The sequence below is a fragment of the Mastomys coucha genome, unplaced genomic scaffold (assembly GCF_008632895.1).
Source record: "Mastomys coucha isolate ucsf_1 unplaced genomic scaffold, UCSF_Mcou_1 pScaffold15, whole genome shotgun sequence".
Taxonomy (NCBI): domain Eukaryota; kingdom Metazoa; phylum Chordata; class Mammalia; order Rodentia; family Muridae; genus Mastomys; species Mastomys coucha.
In genome coordinates, this window is record NW_022196897.1 from 87,141,423 (window position 1) to 87,167,751 (window position 26,329).

Here is a 26,329-nt window from a genome sequence, read left to right on the forward strand (position 1 = left end):
TGTGTTTGCGCACCCGTGCACATGTGCACATACACATGTGTGTATGAGCTTGTGTTTAGCTCACTGGCATCTGGCATCCTTTAATAGTAGACACAGGAGTTTGACATTTCCTGATACTTGAGTCAATAAACAAAACGATGTCCCACTTTCTAACTGCGAAAATCTTTCCAAACAGTTTTAAAAATTGAGCTCTCCTTGGACACAAAATAACACAAAACAAACTACCACCAAGATCCTAAACAAAGCACCACCAAGATCCTGTGTCTTTTTACATTCCTTTCCCATTCGATGGATGGGGTTGTGCCTCAGCATAAGAAATAAGAACGAGGATAAATTTAACAAACACTTACTCTCTTATGTTGTGCTAGATAGTAAGGGCTTTTGTAAATAAAAATGTATTTAGTCCCTACAGCAACGCTATATGGGTAGGTCCTAAAGGTTAGGTCCTGTTTTTTGTAGAAGAGGAAACTGAAAGAGAGAGAAATGACAACTTGTTCCAGGCACCACATTCAGTAAATGGCTGTGCTAGTTCCTGAACCCGGGTAGCCTGCCGCAAGGTCCATCATCAGGACCACCATGTTATGTTGCCATGTTACATGCTGTGTTATGTTACATGCTACAGCTAGCATTGAGTTCTCCATTGCTGTTATTGCATGTAAACTGCACAATGGGGTAAACTATATTTTTGTCCTCATCTTACAAACGAGGAAACTAAGCCAGACAGAAATAAAGCCGCTTGCCCAGACCCATCTAGCAAATGAGTGAGAAGCAGGGGCTGACTTCATGGGAGTGTCACATAGCTGGTTACTCACCATCAACCCCCAGCTCCCAAGCACCTCTGCTCAGAGGTAACGAAGCAGCTTATGTCTATGATTTAGGAACTGTCCTTTGCAGAGAGAAACACACACACACTCACACTCACTCACACCTGGGACTTTGGATTTCTTAGTCCCACAACAATATGTAGGCAGGAGGGAAGTCTGCCTGTCATACCAATCCTGCTGTCAACAGAACAGACCAGGAGGCCTAGTGACAAGAAATAAACTGTTCAAAGGGCACATAACCCAATTAAATTCCACACATAGGACAGGACGTATTTAGGGCAGTGGTGGAAGTCACAGTCCTCTGGAGGAAAGCCATGTCTTAAGGAACATTAAATGGATTCTGCCTTTTCCTGCTTGTGTCCCAGGGTTCCCCTGGACAGTGAAGCTGTCCAGTGACTGCATGACATGGGCTACACAATCCACAGAGTAAGAAGCAAGGAGGAGAAAAGACCATCTTCTAGAAAGCCATATGCCACTGTTCTGTTTTATTCTGGAAACTTTTTTTGTTTTTCTCATAGAAGTGCTATGTGTTCTTCTGTAAGGTTAATTAAAGACATATTTTAAAGCTTCTGAGGCACAATTTCTCATATAAGGACAGACAGATGGAATCCAAAGGAGCAACAATCTTTAACAATATAAATGAGTCCTGAGACTCAAAAGCCTTAAACAGCAAGGGATCTATCTGACTGACCTCCACTAACATCAGGGACCAAGAGGATGCAGCAGCTCCCTACAGCCTCTGCAGCACATTTAACTCAAGGCATTGAAGGGGCATTCAAATGTATAGATAGTATTGACACCCCTCGCCCTGTTGGTTTGTGAATTGCATGTATAATGGGTGCTGGGACCTTCCAAGCTTACCTGGAAATAGTCAGTAATGAATGATCCAAGTTCACTCTTCAACAGCCGCCTGGGGAGAGAAACACAGAATCAGAATCAGGCAGCTGTTGATGCAGTTATAGCTGCTGAAGAGGGATTCCAAAGAATAATGACAGAGGACTCCTCATTGACGACGATAGTTTACCAGTAGCACAGGGGCAGAGGAGAAAAATGTTCTTTCCTAGGTCCTGGTAGAGCTCTCCACCCCTGTGTTACTGCAGAGATAACATTTACAAGCATTTTTAAGTCTAAAGCATATTTTTTATATATTTCTCACCCAAAGATTTCAAGTATATGCAGGATGGTATAATGGTTACAACTTGCATAGATACAGGAATCATGCCCACTCCCATCTATCCAAGAGCCAAGGTTCAAACCTAGACCTTCTCTGTAAACTGAACACTTTTCCTAGAACTCCATATCTCCTGTCCTCTAAGTCCATCGGAGATGCCTAGACTTGAAATCCATGTTGAGGATATGTTGGGATGGTCTCAACTCACCCTGAACACACTGGGTCAGTCTACAAAAGGGATCACAGTGAGGAGAACTGGGTTTCTGGTTACCTAGGCAACACATTTACTGAGCTTCCCAGTATGTTCCCACAAATTGTTCTAGCATCAGCACAGACCAGGGTGACAGGACAGACAAGGTCTCTGCTCTCATGGCTCCCACTCTTGGGTGGGGGTGTAGATATTAAGATATGCCTTCAGAAGGCAATATGAAAGCATCCTGAGTGCTAAAAATATAAATAAATAAATAAATAAATAAATAAATAAATAAATAGAGAGAAAGAGATTTGGACACAGATTTCTTCTTCCTGCAAAAAATAATGGGGCCGTCCCTACTGATCCATCTTGGGTTTGATCCAGATAAGGTGAGAAAAAGCACAAAACAAGAAAAACAGGCTCCTGGAATCCAATGAGTTCTCTAGGGAACAAAATCTCCCTGACTTCAATGTTCTCATCGCCTCTCCCACCTGCTACGGTTATTAAGGAGCAAATGCTCACATTTCTGACAACCTTGCTGGGTATTAACTTCCCCCAAAACATGCTCACACATGTCACTGACAAATAAACAGGCGGTTACAGCAATATGTCATTCTGTGCATGAAACAGGAAGAAGAAACTGGGGACAAAAGAAGAAACACACAGGTTTGAAAGTTCCAGAACAGTGTGGAAAGCTGAAAACACATGAAAAGTACCTCCTTTTCCCACAGCAGAAAAAATCTTAGGGAACAGATGCAGTATTTTTGAGATTCAACTTTACAGCTGGCAATCTAAGAACCACTCTTATCAATTCACCCCAGGGGTCTCTGAGTTGTGGACAAGTCTGATGAGAGATGGAAATGTATCAAGAGCTATTGGGCTGGACTGAAGAAATGGCTCAGTCACTAAGAGCATTTGCTGCTCTTGTAGAGGACCCAGGTTCTATTCCTAGGACCCACACGGAGGCTCACAATAATCTTATTCTGCACCCAGTCTTACAGATGCTGCAGCTGAGGTTTACAGGAGGGTCCTTTGTCTAAGGCCTGCCCAGGTCACCTGGTACAGAAGAAAGTCTCTCACCTTAGACTATAAATGTAAAACTATCTGTGACTCCAGTTCCAGAGGATCCTAGGCCGTCTTCTGATCTCCGTGGTACTAGGCATGTATTGGCAGGAGAAAACAGAACCATGTGCATGGAAGTTTCAAAGCCAAATGAGGGAAGGAGTCTGCCTCTGATCAAGAAGCAAAAACACCTCCTGACAGCCTTTGTATCCACTAGCAAGTCTCAAAACCCTGGGTGAAGAAGTCAGACTTGTGAAGAAGAGCCACATCCTATCAGATAGACCATTTCACATAACACTGAGGGACTAACATAACACTGAAACCAAACGACATGTCGTGGAATCAGTGTCTATGACTGTTAACCATCAACTTTATGGAATTTCAATTCATCATAGAAACACGCCTCTAAGTATTTCCAGAGAGTCTTAACAGGGCAGAGAAAACCCAGGTTACTAGTAGCCACACCCCAAAGGAAAACTACTGTCTCCTCTTACTGTCATTAGCTATCGTAGCTCCTCTGATGTGGGAAGGGTGAGGAGTAGGTCTTGTGCGCCCTTCCCCCATCCGTGTTGGAATTTTGACTGGCTTGAACATGTGTGAGCCTTGTGCCAGCAATCTCAGCTTCTGCGAATTCTTGAGGCACCCTGAGTTTTAGACACATGGATAACACAGAAAAACACAAGGCTCTGTGTCCTCCTCTCCTACCCCAGGGAAGAGACTAGAGGACCCTGAAGCTGTGACTGGAAGTTAAAGAGGGCCAGGCAACACTTTGGCAAACTGGATTCCCTGAAGTTAGAGGGACTCAGGGTCATTCAAACATACCTACCATCTAATTACCCTGATCTTATCTAGTCTGTAGTCTTTGGATAGGGAAACCCACGGCACCAGGTGCATTTATGTGCATATTCCTACACATGCAGAAAGATATTCTAGAAGACTACTCAATGAGATACTGTTATAACAACATCTGCTTTTGAAAAGGAGGAAATGGGAACCAGGCTTCTGGGGTACAGTAAAGATTCTCCACCTTATATCTTTTAATCACATGCATATACACATGTGTATAAGCAAGTGTATGTTCATATATGTTCATGTGCTTGGGAGCCATGCATCTTGTTTTCTGAGACAAGGCCTCTCTCTCTCTAGGACCCGTGGCTCACTGACCATCGAGCCTCAGGGATCCTCCTGGCTCTGCCTTCCCAGTACTGTGATTACAAATACACACCACCATGTCCTGCTATTTTCATGGGCACTGGTGAGCAAACTCAGGTCCACACACTTATGTGGCAATACCTTATTGCTGAGTCATCTCCTCAACCCCAGCTATAATATTTTTGACTGTCTGAGTACAATTAACAGTAGCCACCACTAAGGTTACTGAGTGCGTGGGTCTGCATTTGTGCCTCTTCCCGGTGGTGTTGGAACGCTGCCAATATGTAGCTAGGGGAGGTGCTAGGCTGCCAGGCTTGTGGGAGGCCACCATGACCCTCTGGGGAGGTGAAATGCAGTCTAAGATAGGGGCTCCAGCCTGTGTTTCTCGGGTGAGAGACACACATCCCAGCGGGGGCTAGGACAGAGGCTGTGGTTCTCAAACTCCTATATACCCAGATTCCACCGGTGACCTTGAGGTGATGGGAACTGGGCTGCAGGCCTGCAATGAGCCTGGGGTGGGAGTGGGGAATCCAGATTAGCTCTAAGTAAGTAGCAGGGGCTTCTACAGGAGACTTAGGCACAGTTCTGTATGATGAAGGCCTCCCCCGAAAGAGATTCTTAATGAAGGAGACAATCCTTACTTGTCCTAACTGCTTTATTCATCACGGATGAGGATGTATAGGACTTATTCAGGGTGAACCAGGGATTAAATACCTTTTGCACAAAGGGATGCCCAGGAAGGGGAAGCTCATTGGCTAAATACCTGGGTCCTATCTAGATACTTCATTAGCAAGGAGAACTCTAAGTTCTATGCTGAGTGACCAGTTGTCATCATCCTTAGTGGGGTGTTGTGGTCACATGCTCCAGGACAGAAGCCTGGTCGGAAGCTAATTCAAACTCCTGTCATTTTCAGTTATGAGTTTTACTGGGGTTCTGAACTTTGCAGTTCTTTTGTCTGGTGGTACGGTCTACTGCCCACAACTGAGGATGGTCTGAAACCCAAGAAAGGGCTGTGGGAGTAAGTTCAAAGCAAGAGTGTAATATCAGGAAGCAGGCAGGCTTAGGGGTGTCAGAATCCTAAAGTTCTGAGAACCTGCACTTCCATCCCTCCCTAGGCTGGTAACCTGAGAACCATTGATCCAAGGGGACTCAGAGGAGGAAGAGGAGGTAAGGAAAGGGGGCCTGGGTCAAGGGATGGGAGCAGTGCTGGCTGGCCAGCCTGTGGGTAGACCACAGCCAAGTCAGGTTACACAGCTACCTCTACACTGTCTATTCTGTTTGTCCTTGTCTATCTAGGAAAGGAGGGCTCTAAAAAAATTCATTCATATGTCAGCCAAACTGAGAGTTAAGAAGGACTCCCATATTTCCACCTCGGTCTATGGCCATCCTGACGGTAAAGACATCTGAAAGAGGCATTTGTACCTCTTCCATAACCCATCAGACCACTGAGACAATAGTCCTTAAGAAACTGGAATTTCCCCAGGAATCCCATGCTCAAAAGAGGAAAATACAGAACCCATGTGCCAATCCAAGGGGACACTTGTCTTCAGAAAGAGATTTCATGTAGCTTGCCACCTTGACAGAGCATCTTAAAGTACAGTCTGGATCTGAGACAACGGTGGGTCGTGATGACCAGGACCACACTTTGACCAAGACTGCCTACTTATGCATACTTCTTGCCTTTATTTAAGCCCCTAAATTCTTATGTCAGGATACCAAAGATGGACTGCTAGATCCTTTTGTTCTCCTTTCAACATCACTATATTGGATTAATCTTTTTTTCCCTGTATTTCACCATAGCCTGATTTTAAATCACCTATTGAGGATATGTGGTAGAGTCTAGCTTCTTAGGGCACCCAGAGCCCAGTCTCTGACCCTGACTCAGATAACACTGCCATCTCCAGGGGAATCTAGTAGGTGCTGCCCCTCTTATGGACACACTCTGTGCCTCTTCCCCGCGGAAATGAAAAAGAGAACCTGGCAAAGAGTATAAAAAGTCCACTTATCAATTGTTTGATTTATAATAATTTACAAGAAACCTGTTATGTGTTAGATATGCTACCAGGTGCAAAAGGGAGAGGAGAACGAATTCAGGCAAAGGTCTTTTCCTCTCTCATTCAAAAGCTGAGATTTCTCAAGAATTACACTGGGAGCCTGAGTTAGAGACTAGAACTAGGCTAAAAAAGAAAAGAAAAGAAAACAAAACAAAACAAACAAAAAAACAAAAAAAAAAAACAACCAACCAACCAAACAGGACTGATGGCATGTACTTATAACCCCAGAGCTGGGGACATAGGGACAGGGAGGAATCCTGGGGCTTGCTGACCAGATCTGGTGAGACCAAGTCACTGAGACTCAGAAAACAGGACGGATAGCTCCTAGGGAATGATATTCAAGGTTGTTCACTGGTCCACACGCATGCATGTGCCTGCATTCATATAAACACAGACACACACACAGAGATACATATACACACAGACACATATACAGAGACACACATATACAGAAACACACAGACATACACACATATACACATACACTCACAATACAGAAACACACAGACATACACACATATACACATACACTCACACACGGCATATACATACAAGCACACTACACAGGGACACACACACAAATACATACACCATACACACAGGACACACCCAAACACACCACTCACATACAGAGAAACATACAGACAAAAACATGTATACACACAGACACACATACAGAGACATACAGGCCACACATGCACACACGCACAGTCCCACCCAAACAATCAAGGCATCAGAGATACTGGTCTAAATCAAAGCAAAGGTAATTCCCCTCTTACCCTCACTATCTGGCTCACAACATTTATCTAACTCATGAGTAAAGCATAGAAAGAAGAGAAAAGTAGGCAGAAGATGGCTAGATTCATGAGATGGTAGACAGCAATTCTCAAGTTGCAAAAGGGATTACCTTCTGGATTGCTAGTAGCCAGACACAGGTTCCTGTGCAGCTCAGAAGCCTAGAATACTGCCAACCTACCTTCTGTTTTCCCCAGTTTTGCCTCAGACTTCTTCCCTGACTATAGCAATGCAATCACTTGCTGGAACAAATTAAAATAATAAGGAATAAGCACAAACTGTACCTGAGACGGAGTGTCTCATTTTCTAAGTCAATTTACTATTCACGCGTGTCAGGCCCTGATATGCACAGTATTTGTATTTCTGTGGTTTAGCCCGAGCAGTATCTGCAGAGGAGCAGAAACAGCCCCGCTTCTAACCAAGATGACCTCAGAGACCGCAGCTCATTAAGTCTGGAAGCAGCTGCCTGTATGGAGGGCCAGTTCCCTGATGCGGACAGTGAGCAGCAAGCAAGCAAATGCATGTGACCTTCCTACCTCCCAATCCTCGAGAATCTATGGAGAGTGAGACACCCACACGACAGAATGACTGCAAGAGGCAGTTCATCTTCTTTTACAGATGAGCTTCTGACTTGTGGTAAAGCTCGGCAAGGGTTGCTCATGAGGATTCTACCAGGTCTGGCTGATCCTGAAGCCTACAGCCCTAGGACTCCCATCCTTCTCCTCCTTGACTCCTGCCCAGGACAGCAGACAGGGCTTTCCTAACCTCAGATTTAGGCCCTGGGAAACATGTGAATGGAGTAGCAATGTTAGGCCTGGAGCACAGCCCTCAAAGGGTTAAAGGGTAGATACCACAAGGGGGAAAGGGCTGCTGAGGATGGAGGCTGACGTGAAAGGGCAGGTGGTCCAGGTCACACCCCACACGATCAGTTTCACATTCCCAGGCCCCTGGCTTCATCTGACAACAGACTTCTGCTCGCAGCCACTCCACCACAAGCAGCTGTGTTAGAAGGAAGTGAGGGAGCCAAAAGCAGTGGGAAGGAAATGTTTACGTGGGACACGTGAGGCCAGTGAAAGCAGAAACAGTATGAAGTTCAGTGAGAAGGCAGAAGGAGCTACAACAGGGAAAAAGAAGGAACAAGGTACTGGGCTATACTGGGTCCCACCCTGACACCTGCCCACACTGACCAGCTGAGCCGCCGCCCCAGTTCACAGGGCTTCCTGTGATGACATGGTCCACTGTTTCTCAACCCCATGGGTCAAGGCCCCTTTGGGGATCACAGATCGGATAATCCTACATAGCGGACATTTACATTATAATTCATAACACTAGCAAAATTTACAGTTATGAAGTAGCAACAAAACCACTTTATGGTTAAGGGTCATATGGTTAAGGGTTGGCACAACATAAGGAACTGTATTAAAGGGTCACAGTCATAGGAAGGCTGAGGATGACTGACCGAGACCCTGGATCTCCTCCTCATACCATGCTGCCCACACAATCTCCAGTCTTGTTGGCCTGAAAGTAAAGCAGGCAGCTCCAAAGTTGGGGTCCAGCCAGCACAGGCACAGGGCCGAAGGGAGTATCAGAAGCTACCTGGCTCACCAACCACCATATCCCTGCACGTAGGGGTGAAGGGCTGAGGGGTGGAGGAGCAGGATAGCCAAGTCCTTCTGTTTGTCAGCTTGCTTGAAATACCTTCCCAGGTTAACATTAGAGATGATTCAGCTAGGAAGGGTCAAGAGAGCAATACTAGTTGTTATGTATTTGACTACCCCAACTTCTCCCTAGGCCCCTTTGTGGGTCCTGCCTCAACTCAAACTCCAGAAACAGCAAGGCCCTCCAGGCAGGCTTCAAGCCAGATGTTACAGCTGTACTCAGCCAACCTGACTCTTCTTCCTCTGAAGATCCCACCTAGCAACCACAACAAGACCTATGTGGAGGCAACAGCCTTTTAAGTCATAGCATACAATAGCTTGCCTTTCACAGTCCTTTGGCCTATTCCACTGGGATGCACTGGAGTCGGTGTCCCTGGATGTGGCACATCATTACCAGTTCCCCATATCTGTCTACACCCCAATGGGTATCAGTGGGAGCACTGAAGAAAAGGAAGACACTCGGGGCTGGAGAGATGGCTCAGTGGTTAAGAGCACTGACTGCTCTTCTGAAGGTCCTGAGTTCAAATCCCAGCAACCACATGGTGGCTCACAACCATCTGTAATGAGATCTGATGCCCTCTTCTGGTGCATCTGAAGACAGCTACAGTGTACTTACATATAATAAATAAATCTTTAAAAAAAAAAAAAAAGAAAAAAAAAAAGAAAAGGAAGACACTCAATAATGGGCACAAGCTAAGTTCCTAATTATGAGGTACATGCTGCGTGGGGCAGCTTGCACACACTCCAATACTCCAACAGCCTCCCAGGTGGGGATCTTTCACATTGTCCTCCTCTGCCCATAGGAGACTACTGCACAGAGAACTCAAATGGAGGCAGTACACTATGTCTACAAAGGAAGAAGACAAGCTGGGGAGGGAGGGAATATGGCCATTGGGAACAAAAGGGTGGGCATTCCTCTAAAACCAGCAGGCAAGTCTCAGGGCCCCTGACTGACCTAAGCCTGGACTGTGGATCTTATATTGCCAGTCTGGAACTTTCCAGGCAGTCTAAAAACCTTGAATTTTAGAGAAAAGGAGTATATTTCTAACAATATTTAGACAAACACATGGGCCACCCACAGTAGTCTCCAGTTGCCACTTCTTGTTAAGGACCTCCTGCCCCTAAGGACAAATTTCTCAACTACAGCACAAGGTGTGAGATCAGGCATAACCAGATGAGCTCAAAAGACAGACCTCAGGGGCCTGGCCTGGTGGTATACTTGTCATCAGACAAGTTATAAAGGACTTGAGAGGCAGAAATCTCTGATAGTCTAAGACCAGCCTGGTTTACAATGTGAGTTACAAGTTAGCTGGGCCTACACAAGCAGACATGTCTCAAAAAGAATGAGGAGAGGGGGAAAGAAAGGACAGGACAGGACAGGAAAAGACAGGAAAGGACAGGAAAGGAAAGGAAAGGAAAGAAAAACTTGGCTCCGCCCAAATTAGGGTTTTGTTTTTAAAGACATCATTCCATCAACCACACTTACTTCAAGATCTGTAACTGAGGCCATACCCAGGTGCATCAGGCCAGAATGTGGCCTGTGCCAGCCCTACAGGACTCTAGTGTCTTCCAACAACATGGCAGGCTAGGTCCCAACACTTCTTGCAGAGATGGCCCCAGGTGAGCTAGTCTACCTCTGTGAACCTGTACTTTCACCCACATACAACAGGGAGACCGCATCCGACTTTGCGGCAGGACACTTGTACAAGGGTGAGTCCACACACAGCCTCAGAAGGGCCTGGCACATTCTGCTCAGCAGGTACTTGCTACAGTCATTGCCTCAAGGAATCATGCTTCACACTGGCATTGGTGCCATTAACCACCCTTCAGTGGGACTTAGGCTCCCCTCTTCTCAGCCCCCTGCTTTTCTCAGCGGTGGTTCCACTACAGTTAGTAAGCTCAGACAGATGGGAAACTCTAAGGTAGATTGCTCTCTGGGATCTGAGCATTGGAGTCCTCAGACAGAATTCTCAGCTCAGACTGGCCAGAGATCAACAATCACCAGAGCCTCTTCTCCTTAAACATCTCTGGGGTTCCATTATGCCATTACCTTCTTCCCCAAGAACAGAACTGGTGTGACTGGAGAGAGGAGGAATGTACATTTCCTGTCTCAGGCCCACTGCAGATAACTGTCTCCAGCTTCCAAAAGCCTTACCTCTGAGTGCTTATCTTTGTAGAGAAAAAGTCCTCCCTGGGAGCTAAGGATATAGGGTGAGAAACAGACAGTTATGTCCTCACTGTCCTGTGTACCCAACTGCCAACGGCTCACCCCTCAGATTTCAGTTTAGGGATCGGTCCTGTCCCTAGTCTAATGATGTGACCATTTGCTGCCACCCATGTAAAACATCAATGTCTTCCTGACCAGCTCTTCTCCAATACAAGTTCAGATCCACCCATCTCAATGGTTCCCCAGGAGCACGTTGAGGACCAAGCAGAGTCAAACAATCAGTATGTAACAGCACCAATAGTCCCTCTGTCTATGTACCCTAACCCAGGTTCTCATGAGAACCAGGAAACGGTAATCTTTATTTTCTCACCGTTCCAGCTCTTGCTGGCCACATAAGAGTATAGTTTCCTAAGAAAGAATGCAATTTACATCAGGACTTGCCCATGCCTGTCAGGGGTGAAGCTGGAGTGATGCAGGATTTTCCCTGTCCAATTACATTAGTGCAGAGGAGGCCTGTGATTGGAGAGAAAAAAGGGAGGCGGAGCTAAGAGTTGCTGAGACAGAGAGTGTCTCAGGGGAGAGAAAAGAAGGAGAATGGAGGCGGACATGAACGAGCATGGCTGAAGCCACAGGTTCTGATATTATAAGGTTAGAATAATTAATTGGGTCATCTTTTTTTTTTTTTTTTTTTTTTTTTTTTTTTTTTTTTTTTTTTTGGTTTTTCGAGACAGGGTTTCTCTGTGTAGCCTTGGTTGTCCTGGAACTCGCTCTGTAGACCAGGCTGGCTTCGAACTCAGAAATCCGCCTGCCTCTGCCTCCCAAGTGCTGGGATTAAAGGCGTGCGCCACCACCGCCCGGCTATAGAATAATTAATTGGGATAAAGCTTTTATCATTATCAATTGGCTCTGAAATTATTGTGTTGGTATCTTGTAAATTGTGATTTTATTGATAAATAAACCTGATTGGTTAACTATAAGCTTTAAGAGTTTTAATTCTCCCAGGTAATTGGATGTTGTGATGGCTGACTGTGGGGTGCGTGGGGCTTTGCGTGGTAGCAAGAAGAACTTGGGAGGCCACCGTCGGAGAGCTGGCAGGCATAGAGCCCAGAGTTGAGATCACCTGGCTGAAACCCTGTGGCCTACAGGTTGCTGGCATTAGCACAGGACCATGCCAGCTCTCTTTTTAAATATTTCCCGCGACACTGGAGTATTAAAACACCATATCCAAGCTCCAGAGAATTCAGACAGGAAGGTGTACAGGTTGAACCAGCACTGTGGACAGTGAGGACTGGCAACCTGGCCAGAATAATTCTATTCGGAAAGGTCACCTCCTTGCCTTTGGAGATATTGAGTCATGTTCTACTTCCTAAGGCAGTTGCAAATAGAAAATATTCTGGGGCTGGAGAGATGGCTCAGAGGTTAAGAGTACTGACTGCTCTTCCAAAGGTCCTGAGTTCAATTCCCAGCAACCACATGGTGGCTTACAACCATCTCTAATGGGGATCCGATGCCCTCTTCTGGTGTGTCTGAAGATAACTATAGAGTATATATGTGTGTGTGTGTGTGTGTGTGTGTGTGTGTGTGTGTGTGTGTGTGTACATGTATATATGTATATGTATAAAATAAACAAATCTTTTAAAAAAAAGAAAATATTCTGATTTATGGTTTTCAAATTGACAAAACAGGTGCCTTGACTTTCATATGAGGGAACACCGACCACTCTGTTTGGGGTGGACTAACTCCTAAGGTCTGGAAATACTTGTCTCTAAATTCAATATTATGTTTTCGAACCCAGCCACACTTGGAGCAAAGTTCTTCCCTGTACAACTTCAAAGGCTATCTGCAAAGGCAGTGTTCTCAATGACACATCTGAAAAGAAAGGGCCAACATTTGCAGTGACTGAATTATAAGATCCAGTCACACAAGCGTGCCTGCTTTCTGGGCATCCTGCACACTGGCTCCTACTGTCAAGCATCTATTTCTCCCAGGTACATCCTGACCACATTGCTAGAAAGAAAGCCATGAGAGCTGTCAGCAAAGTGCTGTTGCACACACACAAGGACCTGAGTTCAGAACCCAAGACCCACGAAAGAGCTGAGAATGGTGGCTTGGGTCTGTAACACAGCCAGCACTGGGATCGGGGCGGTTTCCTAGAGCTCACTGGTAACCAGCTTAGTCAAATAGATATGTCCTGGGTTCAGTGTCCCCCACCCCCCCAAAAAAACACAAGGTGAAAACCCTAACATGTGGGTGTTTATGTGTATCTGTGTCTCTCTCTCTCTATGTTTATCTATGTGTCTGTATCTATCTGTGATAGACCACATGCATGTAGATGCCCAAGGAGACCAAGAATAAATAAAATGAATAAGATGAAAAACAGCCAAAGAAGACACTTGATTTCAACCTGTGCCCTCAGGTGTACACGCAGACACAGACAGACAGACAGACAGACAGACAGACAGACAGACACACACACACACACACATGAGGAGGGAAGGGTAGGGAAGACGGGAAGGTAGAGGGGGAAAAGGAAGTGAGCCAAATCTGGCTGGGATCAGAGGCCCGGGGGGAGAATTAAGGACTTGGCGACTTGGGTGATCATCAAAAAGTTTTTTATTGCTTGGCTGAATAGAATGGAGAACCAAAAGAGTCATTTCCTCTAGACTTGGTCTCCACAGAAAGAAGAAATAGCTGGCTGTCCTTGTAAGAACTCAGCCTCACCCAAGCTTCAGTTCCAAGCACACTCTCTGAGCAGCCATCCAGCTCTCAAGTTCAAAGTGAGGTTACCTCAGATCCAAAACACCAGGGAGATCGTCATGCTGGTTCTGTCCCAGGACAATTCATCACTCAGCCCTGTGGGCTCGCTCCTTTACAGCATTTAAACCCCATTATTTCTAAGCACCCTTCATAACAGAATAGAGAAAGCCTGTCATTTCTTTTGTATCAGACTTTGGGCCAAAGACACTTAAGCAAGAGTACAACCATGAGGTTGGTACTACTATCACCCACATTTAATGAAAGGAAAAACAAACAGAAAAATTAAGCAACTCCCTCAAGCTCATAGGGCTCAACGAGTCTGGATTCCCCAGGCTCTGAATCCAGTGGTGTCTGGTTCTCTTACACTGAAACATTCTATTGAGCCTAGAATGGATAGGCCACATTGTAGGGCTGATAGAATTAACTGAAGAGTGAACCCGGGGACAACTCGGCCTTCCCTCCTAACACATCCTCTTTGCAACATTCCTGTGTTATCCACCTTTATGCCCTCCACCATGTTAAAAGTACTGATCTATCCTGCATACAGAACTTAGGAGAAGAAAAAGGAAAGTCAAAGGCTGTGACAATGAGAATGTGAGCGGCATATCCACTTCAGTACCGAGGTCACCGGGCCGCTGTGTGTGTTTATATATACTTGCCCATGTGGAAGCATGTTGGCTGACTTGCTTTATGTAATTTGAGATGTCCAGGTGTGGACTTTTGAATGAAAATCCACTATGTTCATAGCAGCCTTATTTATAATAGCCAGAAACTGGAAACAACCCAGATGTTCCTCAACAGAGGAATGGATACAGAAAATGTGGTACATCTACACAATGGAGTACTACTCAGCTATTAAAAACAATGAATTTATAAAATTCTTGGGGAAATGGATGGATCTGGAGAATATCATCCTGAGTGAGGTAACCCAGCCACAAAAGGACACACATGGTATGCATTCTCTGATAAGTGGATATTAGCCCAGAAGATCGGAATGCACAAAGTACAAACCACAAACCACAAGAAATTCAAGAAAAAGGAAGACCAAAGTGTGGATACTTCATTCCTTCTTAAAAGGGGGAACAAAACACCCATGGAAGGAGTTGTAGAGACTAACTATGGAGCAGAGACTGAAGGAAGGACAATCCAGAAACTGCTCCACCTGAGAATTCTTCCCATATTCAGTCATCAAATCCAGACACGATTGTGGATGCCAGCAAGTGCTGGATGACAGGAGCCTCCTGAGAGGCTCTGCCAGTACCCAACTAATACAGAAGTAGAGGCTCACAGCCACCCATTGGACTGAGTACAGAGTCCCCAATGAAGGAGCTAGAGCAAGGACTCAAGGAGCTGAAGGGTTTGCAGCCCCTTAGGACGAACAACAATATGAACTGACTAGTACCCTCAGAATTCCGAGGGATTAAACCACCAACCAAAGAGTACACATGGTGGGACTCATGGCTCCAGCAGCATATGTATAGCATAGGATGGCCAAGTCGGTCATCAATGGGAGGAGAGGCCCTTGACCCTGTGATGGTTCTGTGCCCCAGTGTAGGGGAATGCCAGGGCCAATAAGCAGGAGAGTGTGGGGTGGTGAGCAGGGGGAGGGAGGGGAGGGAACAGGGGTTTGTTTTTGTTATTTTATTTTATTTTATTTTATAGGGGAACCTGGGAAAGGAGATATTGTATGACATGTAAATAAAGAAAACATCTAATAAAAAAAAAAGAAAATGAACTCTATAGGTTTGTGTGTTTGAATGTTTGGTCCCCCAGTTAGTGGAACTGTTTGGAAGGATTAGGAGGTGTGTCCTTGTTAGAGGCATGTAACTGGGGGTGGGCTTAGAAGTTTCAAAAGTCCTCAGTAGGCCCAGTGTCTCTCCACCTGTTACTTGTGAATCAGGATGCAAAGCTCTCAGCTACTGCTCCTGTGCCATGCCTGTCTGCTTCCCATCATGATACTCATAGACTAACCTTCTGAATTCTTAAGCAGTGCTCCCCCAACCCAAATGTTTTTCTTTATAAGCATTGCCTTGATTACGGTGTCTGTTCACAGCAACAGAACAGTGACTAAGACACCAAGTCACATATCTGCCTGGGACATGGTTCACAGTCCCAGATGTACTCTACGCCTCTGTGTTAGGGAACCTTGTCTCCACTCCAGCTACTAGGTTAAAAGAAGCCAAAAAAAGCAAAAATACTAAAGGCAAACAGAGGCCGAGCTCTGCTTTCTAAAGGCTACAGCTGACTCTAGGCTCAAATCACACCTAGGGGGTTGTTTAGTGGTAACCCTAAACTGCACAGAATATCTGTAGGAGTGCTATTTCTTGGGGGGAAGGGAGGGTGTGTATAATCAGAACACAGTAACTGATGGGCTCACCAAGGACCTCTGGGGGGGGGGGGGAACAAAAGCAGAAAAAAAAAACCAAGAACATTAGTTCAACTATCCTCCCATTAACAGACTTCTTCCAGACACCACAACATGGTGCAGACCAAGGTTTGGCTGTGTGCTGAACTATGCACCACCTCCTAATTCCTATATCTAAGCCCTGCCCCTCAGCATGATGGTACGATGGGGCCTTCGGGAGATGTTGAACTCTAGATGGCTTTTAAGGGTACAGTCCTCAAGGTAGATTGGTGTCCTTCTAAGGAACCCCAGAAAGCTGGCTTTCTACCTTTAAACATACAAAGAAGAGGTCATGTGAGCTCATGGTAAAGTGGTGATTCTAAGCAAGCCATCACCAGAAACCAAAGCTGGTCAGCATCTTGAACTTCTGGGCTCTGGAACATAAGGAAATAAGTTCCCGTCATTAACGTCACTTATTACAGCAACCCAAGTAGACTAAGTGTGGCTTTTCAGATGCAGGTGTTCAGGCGGGAGTTCAAATCCAGATCCACCTGTAAAGTTGTGCAACTGTGGACAGATCATGTGTTTTCTCTCATGCATGGTTTTCTTATTTGTAAACTACATAATGAAGAGACAGACATATGCGTACATAGTGGGTGCCTCAAGTTGTCTAGGATACAACACATTGCCGTAACAGAAAAGTCATTCTATAGATACTGTGGCCCTTCTTTAGTGTGGCTTCCTGGCCAGGCTTGGAACCAGAGTGTTTTGTTTGGTCTGCACCAGAACTTGGAGGAATTTACATTTTTTTAAAGACAACGTTTGAAAGTCAGATATACCAATTAAAAGGGGATAATTTAAAAACATTTTTAAATGTAAAAGAGCTGGGCACTGTGGCTCATGCCTTGAATTCCAGTACTCAAGATGCAGAGGCAGGAAGATCTCTGTAGGTTAGATGCCAGCTTGGTCTACAAAGTAAGTTCCAGGAAAGCTAGGGCTACATAGTGCGAGTCTGAAATAATTTTTTTTTTGTCTTTTAAAGCATATTTTAACCTTATTGTCTGCAGAGTAAATACTATTTAAAGCTGGAATTATGAAAAAAACATCTCTAACTCAAAAGCCAAATAAATTACTTGTGTACTTATTTTAATTTTTTTCTTTTTTTTTTCTTAGATGTTTTCTTTATTTACACTATCTCCTTTCCCAGGTTCCCCTCCAAAAATAAAAGAAAAAAGAAAAGAAAAAAAGAAAAGAAAAGAAACAAAAACTAAAACAAACCCCTGTTCTCCCCCCTCCCTGAAATAATTTTTAAAAGAAACAAAAACATGAAGAAGTTTTAAATGAAAATCTTAACTGCAGGAGCATCGCTAACTGCTCAAGTCAGCCTCCCCGTTCAGAAGACCCCTTGGCAGGCAGTAGCTTCTGCTTCCCCGGGCTGCAGGGCAGGTGGCATCAAGGTTGGCCCCCACCTTCCTAGCTGCCCACTAAGACCTTTGAAGTACAATGTCAGGATCTGTCTCCTGAGGTGAGAAACAATTAGCGCATTCCTGATCCACTGACTTATTTATTTATACTTCTACTTGGGGCTGAAGAACCTCAGGAAAAGGCCAGGAACTCAGTGCTTGGAATAAGCCGAGCTCTTTCTTGCTAGTCTACGGCTGGTGACCCAGCTTTGCCCCTGACCCAAACCTTCTTGGGACCTCACTTTCCTCCCCTGTAAAATGAGGCTTTGGGCTAGACAGTCTCTTTTGTCTCTTCCCACATTTATGTAATTGTGACATGAAATTCAAGTGCACAGGAGAAATGTAACACAGCTGTTTGCTTACGTGATGTACAGGTTTTAATGAAAACAGAGCTCTTAAACACCCAGCTGACCTTAACACAGACCTTAATTCAACAGAAACAAAGCCTGGACAATGGCCTTGTTTGTTGTTCTGTCCACTGCAAGGCTGGTCTTTAGCCTAGATGTTCTGTATTTAACATATCCAGAGAGGAATTAAAAGACTAGCTAATTCAACCTCCTAACCCTAGTTGAGCCTGGGGCTGTCATTTCACCAAGACACAAATCCAACCGTATTACCACCCTTCCTCCTGCACCCTCCGTATTTTGGTTTCCTTCAGTTCCTTGCTTATTGCAAGCATAGAACCAATGTATGTGCCGATTCTCCCACCTGAAGCCTCCTTCCCCAAACGCATCCCGGTTGCCCCTCAGATCATAGCATAAGCATCGCCGCTACTGTCCCTTGACTTCTTGGCAAAACCAAGTCACATCACCACACTTTATCATACCAACCATGTCACGGTTGGTTGACTAATGAGCAGCTTCCCTTCTGACTATACATTCCACGAGAGTGAGCTGGGGAGGTGGCTCAGTTAACAGAATGTTTGTCCACCATGCGAGAGGTCCTGAGCTTCACCCCCAGCATCTTACAAATCAAAGATGGTGGCCGACATTTGTAATCCCAGCACTCCGGAGATGGAGACAGGAGGATCAGGCATTCAAGGCCATCCTCAGTTACACAGTAAGTTCAAGGTCATTGTGGGCTTGTCTCAAAAATAAACATACACACAGACCATAACAACAACAACCAAGGTTCTCATGTGACTGCTCCAGCACTTGGCTATTGAGGAGATACTCTAATATTTGTTACTAAGTCTTTTATTAATAGCAATAAGTCTTAAGTAATCTGGCTCCAAACACTAGGTCATATTACCTAATACAATGCTTAATGGTTAGACAGAGCTCAATAAATATCTATAGAATTTGTACCAGCCCACATCTATCAACCTGTACCTCCAGCACAAGTGCATTATATACATGGGCATAGGCAACATTTCAGAATGAGAAGTCTAGATGGTGAAGCTTTCAGAACACAGCAACCACAAGAACAATTTAACAGCAAACAGAGGAGCAACAAGGACCAAGCAGGGCTGTGGGGATGAGAGGTGCAGAGAACCCTAAGTCCCGTAACAGGAAAACAGCACTGGTGTTGGCCAGCCAAGTACCTGATGCTTTCATTCAGTGCATACAGCTCATTGTTCTGCAAGCCACCCCCTTTGAAAACGTTGATCACAGCTGTCTGCACACTGCAGAGAGAAAGAAACACATCCCAGTTAGGTGATCTGCCTTCAGGGGCCATATTTTCAAACAGCCCAGAGAGGAGGTCATAGAAGGGCTGGGAAGCCTAGGCCATACACACAGCTATCTTCTCTCTCTCTCTGCTTAATGTCCCAGAAGTATGAAGTATTGAGGAGGGTGAGGCAAAAGAATTCAAAATGGTAATTCTAGGCCTCTTGGGGGTCACCCAGGGCTTCTTCCCTTGCTCACATGGAGGGAGGCAATGGATCAGCTCTCTGAGAACTGCATCACTGGGTTCTGCAAGCATCTGAAAAGCACTCATTGCCAGCAGGAGCTGAACCTGCCTGGGTTCTTACAACTGGGAAGCCACCATCTCAGACAGAACTGATAACTGCCTTTCTAATAGAATTTTCCATGGTCCTGCCTTGTCCCTTTATTTCACCCCAGAGTATACTAGCATAGAGTTCTATCTTTTAAAGGGCCACAGTCAGAGCTCAACTCCACATCCTGAAGGACCGAAGCCAGAGCCATCAGCAGAAGAGCTTATTATATAATCTTGTCTGTGCTGAGGAATTTTACAAAGGACACTGATCCTCAGAATTCAGCTCTCCTGAGCTGCATCAGCTGAGCGTGCCCAATGGTCAGTCACTGAAAAGGCACTCAGAACGTTCAGAAATGCTTTCATTTATCCAGAGTCCAATACAGATTTGAAAACCAATAGCCTACCGACTTATAAGGCAGTACTGATTGGCTGATGTGCTTGGGGCTTGGTTCACAAACTCGGCTGGACAGCTTCCAAAGCTACATCTCCTCCCCCCATGCACCAGTGGCTCCAGTGAAAGAGACTGTGGCATAGGCCATTCATTGAGTTCTGCACAGAAACACACCTAAACTTCCTAAAAGAGAAACGGGTGATGTGAGGTCACTTGACAGACCCTTAGATTCTCACCCAGTGTAGGGTGTTCAAGGGCATGAACAGTAACTGTAAATTCTAACCCAATGATCCTAGGCTGGTAAAACTGGCTCTGACAGGCCAGTACTCACAATGAGCTATTTTCTTGGTATGAAAACAGGGGTACTTGTCCCATTCATCATCGATACCATGATCAGACGTCATGAGCAATGTTCTCAGAGGCAGCAGATGCTAAGCCCACCCCCGGGTCACCCCAAAGCCCTCCCTGGAGGCGTTGGTCCCACAAGCCCTTACCTGTTCCAGGCAGAGTTAGAACTTAGCTGCAGAGCCTGCCGGGCAGCCTGAAAGCGGGGCAGCTCGCTGAGCACTGGGGAGCTCATAAATCGTGGTCTAGGCCGCCGGAAGGAGCCCATCTTGTGGAACTCAGTGGGCAGGAGGGGAGCAAGGCCGCGGGTCATAAGTCCAGGTGATGATTGAGCTGTGTCTTGAGGACCAGACGCTTCTGGCCACTCACAGGAAAGGCTTCTCCCAACGCTGCTGCTGGGGTATGTTAAAAACTACTCAGCCAACACCTGAAATGAGAGACAACCTTTATTGAGAACCTGGCGGAAAACACGTAACTGAAGGATGCTGGATAGACTCTCTAGCTAAATGATCCTAAAAATCAATGAAGAGAGAGACACAGCAAGAGCCTCCATTGCGGCTGAGGCTCCCGTGTGTGTGTGTGTGTGTGTGTGTGTGTGTGTGTGTGTGTGTGTGTGTGTGTGTGTGTATGTGTGTGTTTATGTGTATGTGTGTGTGTGTGTGTTGGGTGTGGGACCATGGCTTAGTGTATGGTAGGCCAGCACTCTATGACTGAGCTGCACACCAAGCCCTAACACAAAGCTAGCCTTTGTGAATACCTCAAGAAGAAGGCAAATGTTCCCTTTCCTAGGCAATAAAGACCGTCCACCCTCTGTCCTACTAGCCATGTCAAGGGGCTCCCTCTCCTAGAAGCATTTCACCATCGCTTTCCTACCTGCTATGTGTTCATTCTATCCATTAGGACATAATTACTGTTCAACACGGATTAACCATTGTAATGTGTCAAACACTCAAAATCTCTTCCCAGGGACACATACTCTATGGAGAAAGATGACTGACTATTCCAGAACCTGTCTATTTACTTACTGAGCCTATATGCTCCAAGCGCTGAGATACTGGGAGATGATAAGATGATGGCCACGGGACTATCACACTGTGTCCCATTTATCTATCTCGTGACCCTGCCCCAAGCTTCATGTCTTGCTTATTCCCTTTCCCAAGTTTCTGAGCTAAGTTTTGAAAGGTTTGGTCCAATAATTTTGCGCCTAGGCAGGACTACGTATAGGCTGATAATCTCAACTACTCAGAAGGTTAAAGCAAGAGAAATCTGAAATCAAAGCATTTCTCGGATACATATCACTGTTGAGTACAAGGTCAACCTGGAAAACTTAACTAGAACCCCAACTCAAAAGAAAAAGTAAAAATTTATAAAAAATGTCCACAAGATGGCTCAGAAGGTAAAGGAGCCAGCCACGAAGCATGACAACCCAGAGTTCAATCTTTATAATAAAAGGAAAACCAACTTTCAAAGTTGTCCTCTGACTTTCACAAGCGCACTACTGTGTACATGCGTGCACACACACACACACACACACACACACACACATTAAGTAAATAAACCTTTGTTTTAGGTAAAAAAAAAAAAAAGAGAGAGAGAGAGAGAGGTCTGGGGATGTAACTCAGTAGCAGAGCAATTGTTTGGCATGTATGCATGCCTTAAGCTCTTCAGGTCCAATGTCCAGTTCCAGACAGCATGTGTGTGCGCGTGCAGACACACACACACACAAATCTCGTTCCTTGTGGCAAATCACAAGGGGCTTTATAGCTACTGGTGGACACCAATGGCTTAGCAATAAACTTTGGTTCTGAGTTTCAAGAATTTACTCAGCGCCTTCCAAGTTGTGTGACTTCAGACACACACTGTCTCATGTTCTCAGGTGCTAATGTACCAACCTCACAGGACCAGGGGAAGGATGAAATGAGATCAGCTGACATGCTCAGCAGAGCTCCTGGGCCTCAGGGACAGCTAGCTCTCTCCCATTGCTCTTGGACCAACCGTTGTAATCCTCTCCGCAGACAGAAGTCCTACAAGAAACAGGAGACAGCCAAAGGTGCTTTCCCTTGACATGGTTTGCTGGATTTGTCTGAGTGGTCGTTTTTGGTTTTTCTGATACTTCTGGCCAAGTTACCTCAGATAAATCAGACGAGAGACCAAGGAGGAAAGAAAAGGAAGATTCTAGCCTCGAGAGTCAGTCTGCAAGTTGGCTGACAAAGTCCTACAGCATTTGATGGACAGGGGAGGGACACCATGGCCAGTACCCTGACAGTGACAATGCACCTTGACAGGGAGGGGTGGAGGAGGTACTGGCGGCTAAGTGTCAGCCATGGGCCTATTTACACTGGATTCCTAAGACCAAGCTTCAGCAGAAGGACACCTAGTTCCCTTCTGTAACTTTGTAACAGGAGAAGAGGCGGACTCCTGTGTCATTTTCTAGAAGAGTCTGCCACAGTTATTAGAATTGACCAGTGAGTGTTGCAGAAGCCTGTTATGTTTCAGAGAGGGTTACAACAGGTTCCCAAATACCTCAGAATCTGGAAAGATCTGTGCATGCCAGTGATGAGGGAAAGGCAAAATAAAACCATGCATCCCTCAGAATCCCGACACTGGCTGGAGGAGGTTTCACTTGTCAGGAAAGGTCTCTCTATTTAGACAGGATGCGTCCCTGGGCCGGCCCCAGCTTTGAAAGGCCTGTGAAGTGCAGCTCACTGTGTAATTACCGGATATTAACTCACTTTGTGAGGACCTTAACCGGAGGCAATGAAGCTACCACCCACTCAGGGGCACTAGCTCAGGGAAGCAGAAAACTTCAGAAGCCACATTGTCAGGGGTTGCACGCATGCCTAACTTCTCCTAGGGGCTGAGATTCCAGAGGATAAAAAGAGGCTCCTGCTAACTGAGCATCAGCTACAGCTCCCAGGTCTCCCATCTCAAGCTATCTGAGCATTCCCCCCCCCCCCCCCCCAACACACACCCATGGCAGCCTTGGTCACATGGGACAGCTCCAGGAACATGGCCTGCTCCCTTATAAACAAGGGTAATTTTCAGTCCAAAGGACAATGATCCCATTGCCCACACCCTGAGTCAAGGGTCAGCAATACAGCAAGGAGCTCCTTCTGACTTGTTTTTCAACCCCAAACTGTTCCCTTCTCAAATGACGATAGCATGAAGACAGCATGTGGTCCACACCATCACTGCTTGTCACAGAGCCAAGCAACTGCACGGAGACCGTGGGAGGACACTATGGGACCTGCTGACAAGGGCCTGAAGAAAGGATGGTTGGCACACTCTGCATATACATGCTACGACACTGTCCCTTCAGGCATAGGCTTGTCCTGACCCAGAAATGACAAGTCAGAAATGATGAACAGACGGGACCCGAGAGTACAGCCATTTAGAACTAACAAATGTGGAGCAAATGAGCAAAAAGACTCATCCAAATCTCCAACATAGCATCAAGCACAAACTAGAACATCCATTCCCCAGTGTCAGACCTGGGACATTCTGCAGCTCCAAGGAGGCCAAAAGAGTCACTCACCAGTGAACACTCAAGCCTTAGCTCATTGTTCAAGACAAAGGTAGAGTCAACCATGAATGAAATGCAGGCAGCTGCTCAGCAGGAGGCTGGGTGCTGTCACCAAGGTGACTTATTCAGCTCTCCCAAAATGCCATCTAAGTTAGAGAAGTTAGGGAACCAACCTGAGGGCACACGATAGCTAGAGGCAAGTCACTAACAGGTGACAAGGTCGGCCTTCCTTCCCAGTCCCTTGTCACTTGCTACTTTCCTACTGAACTGAGTGAGACAGGACCCTAGTGAGTTTGAAGTGTCAGTCGCCGGCCTTCTTATGAAAATCTAAGTCTCATGCCCCTGAGATAAGTAAACTACTGGCCATACATGATTGGGGCAGGAGGAACAGAGAAAGAGAAAGGAAGCCATAGGAAATGCAGGCTGAGCCAGTCAGACAGCCACCCTTACCCACTGTATGAACTTGGACAAGGTACTTGACCTCTGAAGCTTGATATTTCTCCCTAGGAAAGGGTACGCCAACAGTGAATCCTTTAATGAGTGAATACTTGTAAAGCACTCACTGGAAAGGATGGCCTGGGACGCACCATGGCCAAGGTCTCCGCACAAAGGAGATGTATTTGCAGCCAAGGGACAAAGGAGTGCTTCTGGAGACAGATGTGGCCTGTAGACAAATGGCAGTTTATAAAGGGGAAGGGGGAACCGAACCCTGTGTTAGGACAAGTTGGTTTGCTTTGATTGGGCATGTTAATTAGGACAGCCAAAAGGGGGCTTTTGATTTCTGGACTTCAATACTTTGGTAGCTGGGCCTTGCGGTCACCGTCAGAAGGAGGAAGTGTCCAAATAAGGGCATGAACTTGGTGGTTAGCTTTAGGGATGTAATCTAACAGTTTAGCAAGGTAAAGGGAATGGGTGCAGAGGTAAAAAGCAAAACCTGCTGAAGCCATGTTTGCCATTCTGGGGCCTGCCAGAGCCCTTACTCACTCACGAGAGTACCTGACAAGGGTGAGTGAGACATGGTACTGACCAAGCCAATGAAAGAACATTGCCTGGCTCCCTTTCTAGATTGTTCAGCCCACACAGCAGTGGGAGGACAGCAGTGCTTCCCTCGGTCGCTAGAGGCGTCCTTCAGCTGCCCCCGTAAGCCCCAGGGATCTGTCCGTCTCTGCCTTCCCAACACTGGAATTACAAGCACACACCAGCACATGTGGCTTTTCTACGTGGATTCTCAGGAGCAAACTCAAGTCTTTATGCCTGCGGAGCAAGCACTTTATTGACAGACAATTCCTCAGCCCTCGCTTCACTTTAAATAGCCATGTTTTTTAAAACAAGGATGACTAATTCTTTCTTCCTCCTACTACACTACAGTAGTCTCATTTCATTTTGTGTTGGTCTGCTTTACTATTAGGATGGTACTTAGGAAATTATTTAGCCACTCCCCTATGGAAGGACATTTAGGAAGACTTCAGGGTTCTGGAACTGCAAAGGATGAATTCACTCGTGGGTCTTGGGGCCTTGATGTGTTTCTGATGGCTGGATCTGATGGTTATTAGCCAGTTTCACTCTGTGGCTCTAACATCCACTCACACACCAGTTCAGAAATAGCGCACAGGAAAGGGTTAAGGGGAGATGTGTCTGGCTCCAGAGGATAAACCACCACAAGACTATGCCACTCCAGGCTATGGATCACAGGAGTTGTCACCGCGGTTCCTCCTGTCACTCAGAGGAAGGCACAAAGAATGACTGAGGTGAGGATATCCTCTAGACAAAAATCTCACACAGCCCAGGTTGGCTTTACATACACTATATAGATGAGATGTCCTTGAACTTATGAGCCACCTCCTAAGTGCTGGGGTTACAGGTATGTGCCACCAGGACAGGCTTATTTTTAGGCCTTAATCCCCAGAATTCATAAGTATTCCTCATACAGCAGAAGCTATGATGAAGTTAAACTCTTTAAGAGCAAGTGATTCTCCAGGATTGGTGGGTTCTACATGCAGTCCATGCAGCCTCAATCGTGGGGTGAAGAAGACAAAGAAAGAGCAGAGAAGACAGACAGCACAGCAGATGGGAAGACAGAGGTAAAGACTGCAGCGATGCTGCCACAAGGAGTCTCTCAGAATCAGGAAGGGGAAAGAAACCAGCAGTCTCCAAGAGCTTCCAAAAGGAGTATTGCCTCAAATACAACTTGATTCTGGACCTTAGCTTGCCATAACTATAGGTAAATAAGTTTCTGTTGTTTTAAGCCACAAGGGTTGTGTGGTCACTTGTTACAGCAGACACTAGAACCTAATACTTACTGCATGCATAGCCTTGGACTATCTGAACTACAGGGCCAACATCAAGAATCAGAGGTAGGGAGAGTTTCCTTGGTGAGATGTTGTGAAGACCAGAGATGAACATACCAGTCTATATCATCATCATCACCACCACCACCACCTCTACTACCATCATCACCATCACCACCACCACCACCCCCCACTACCACCACC

General features: G+C 45.8%; 1 protein-coding gene across 6 annotated transcripts in view; it reads right to left on the reverse strand.

The window, feature by feature from the left end:
* The window catches only part of Prr5l (proline rich 5 like), a 174,566-nt gene that overhangs the window by 42,218 nt on the left and 106,019 nt on the right, over positions 1-26,329 (reverse strand). For 3 of the 6 annotated variants that reach the window (XM_031371141.1, XM_031371140.1, XM_031371142.1), the window contains exons 2-5: positions 22,207-22,338; positions 20,464-20,741; positions 19,184-19,264; positions 1,686-1,734 (exon numbers count right to left, since the gene is read on the reverse strand). In XM_031371141.1, the coding sequence (XP_031227001.1) occupies positions 1,686-1,734; positions 19,184-19,264; positions 20,464-20,627 (294 nt within the window). In that variant the 5' untranslated portion in view covers positions 20,628-20,741; positions 22,207-22,338. The remainder of the gene's footprint in view (positions 1-1,685; positions 1,735-19,183; positions 19,265-20,463; positions 20,742-22,206; positions 22,339-26,329) is intronic. The other 3 variants (XM_031371145.1, XM_031371144.1, XM_031371143.1) reach the window with 1 other exon arrangement.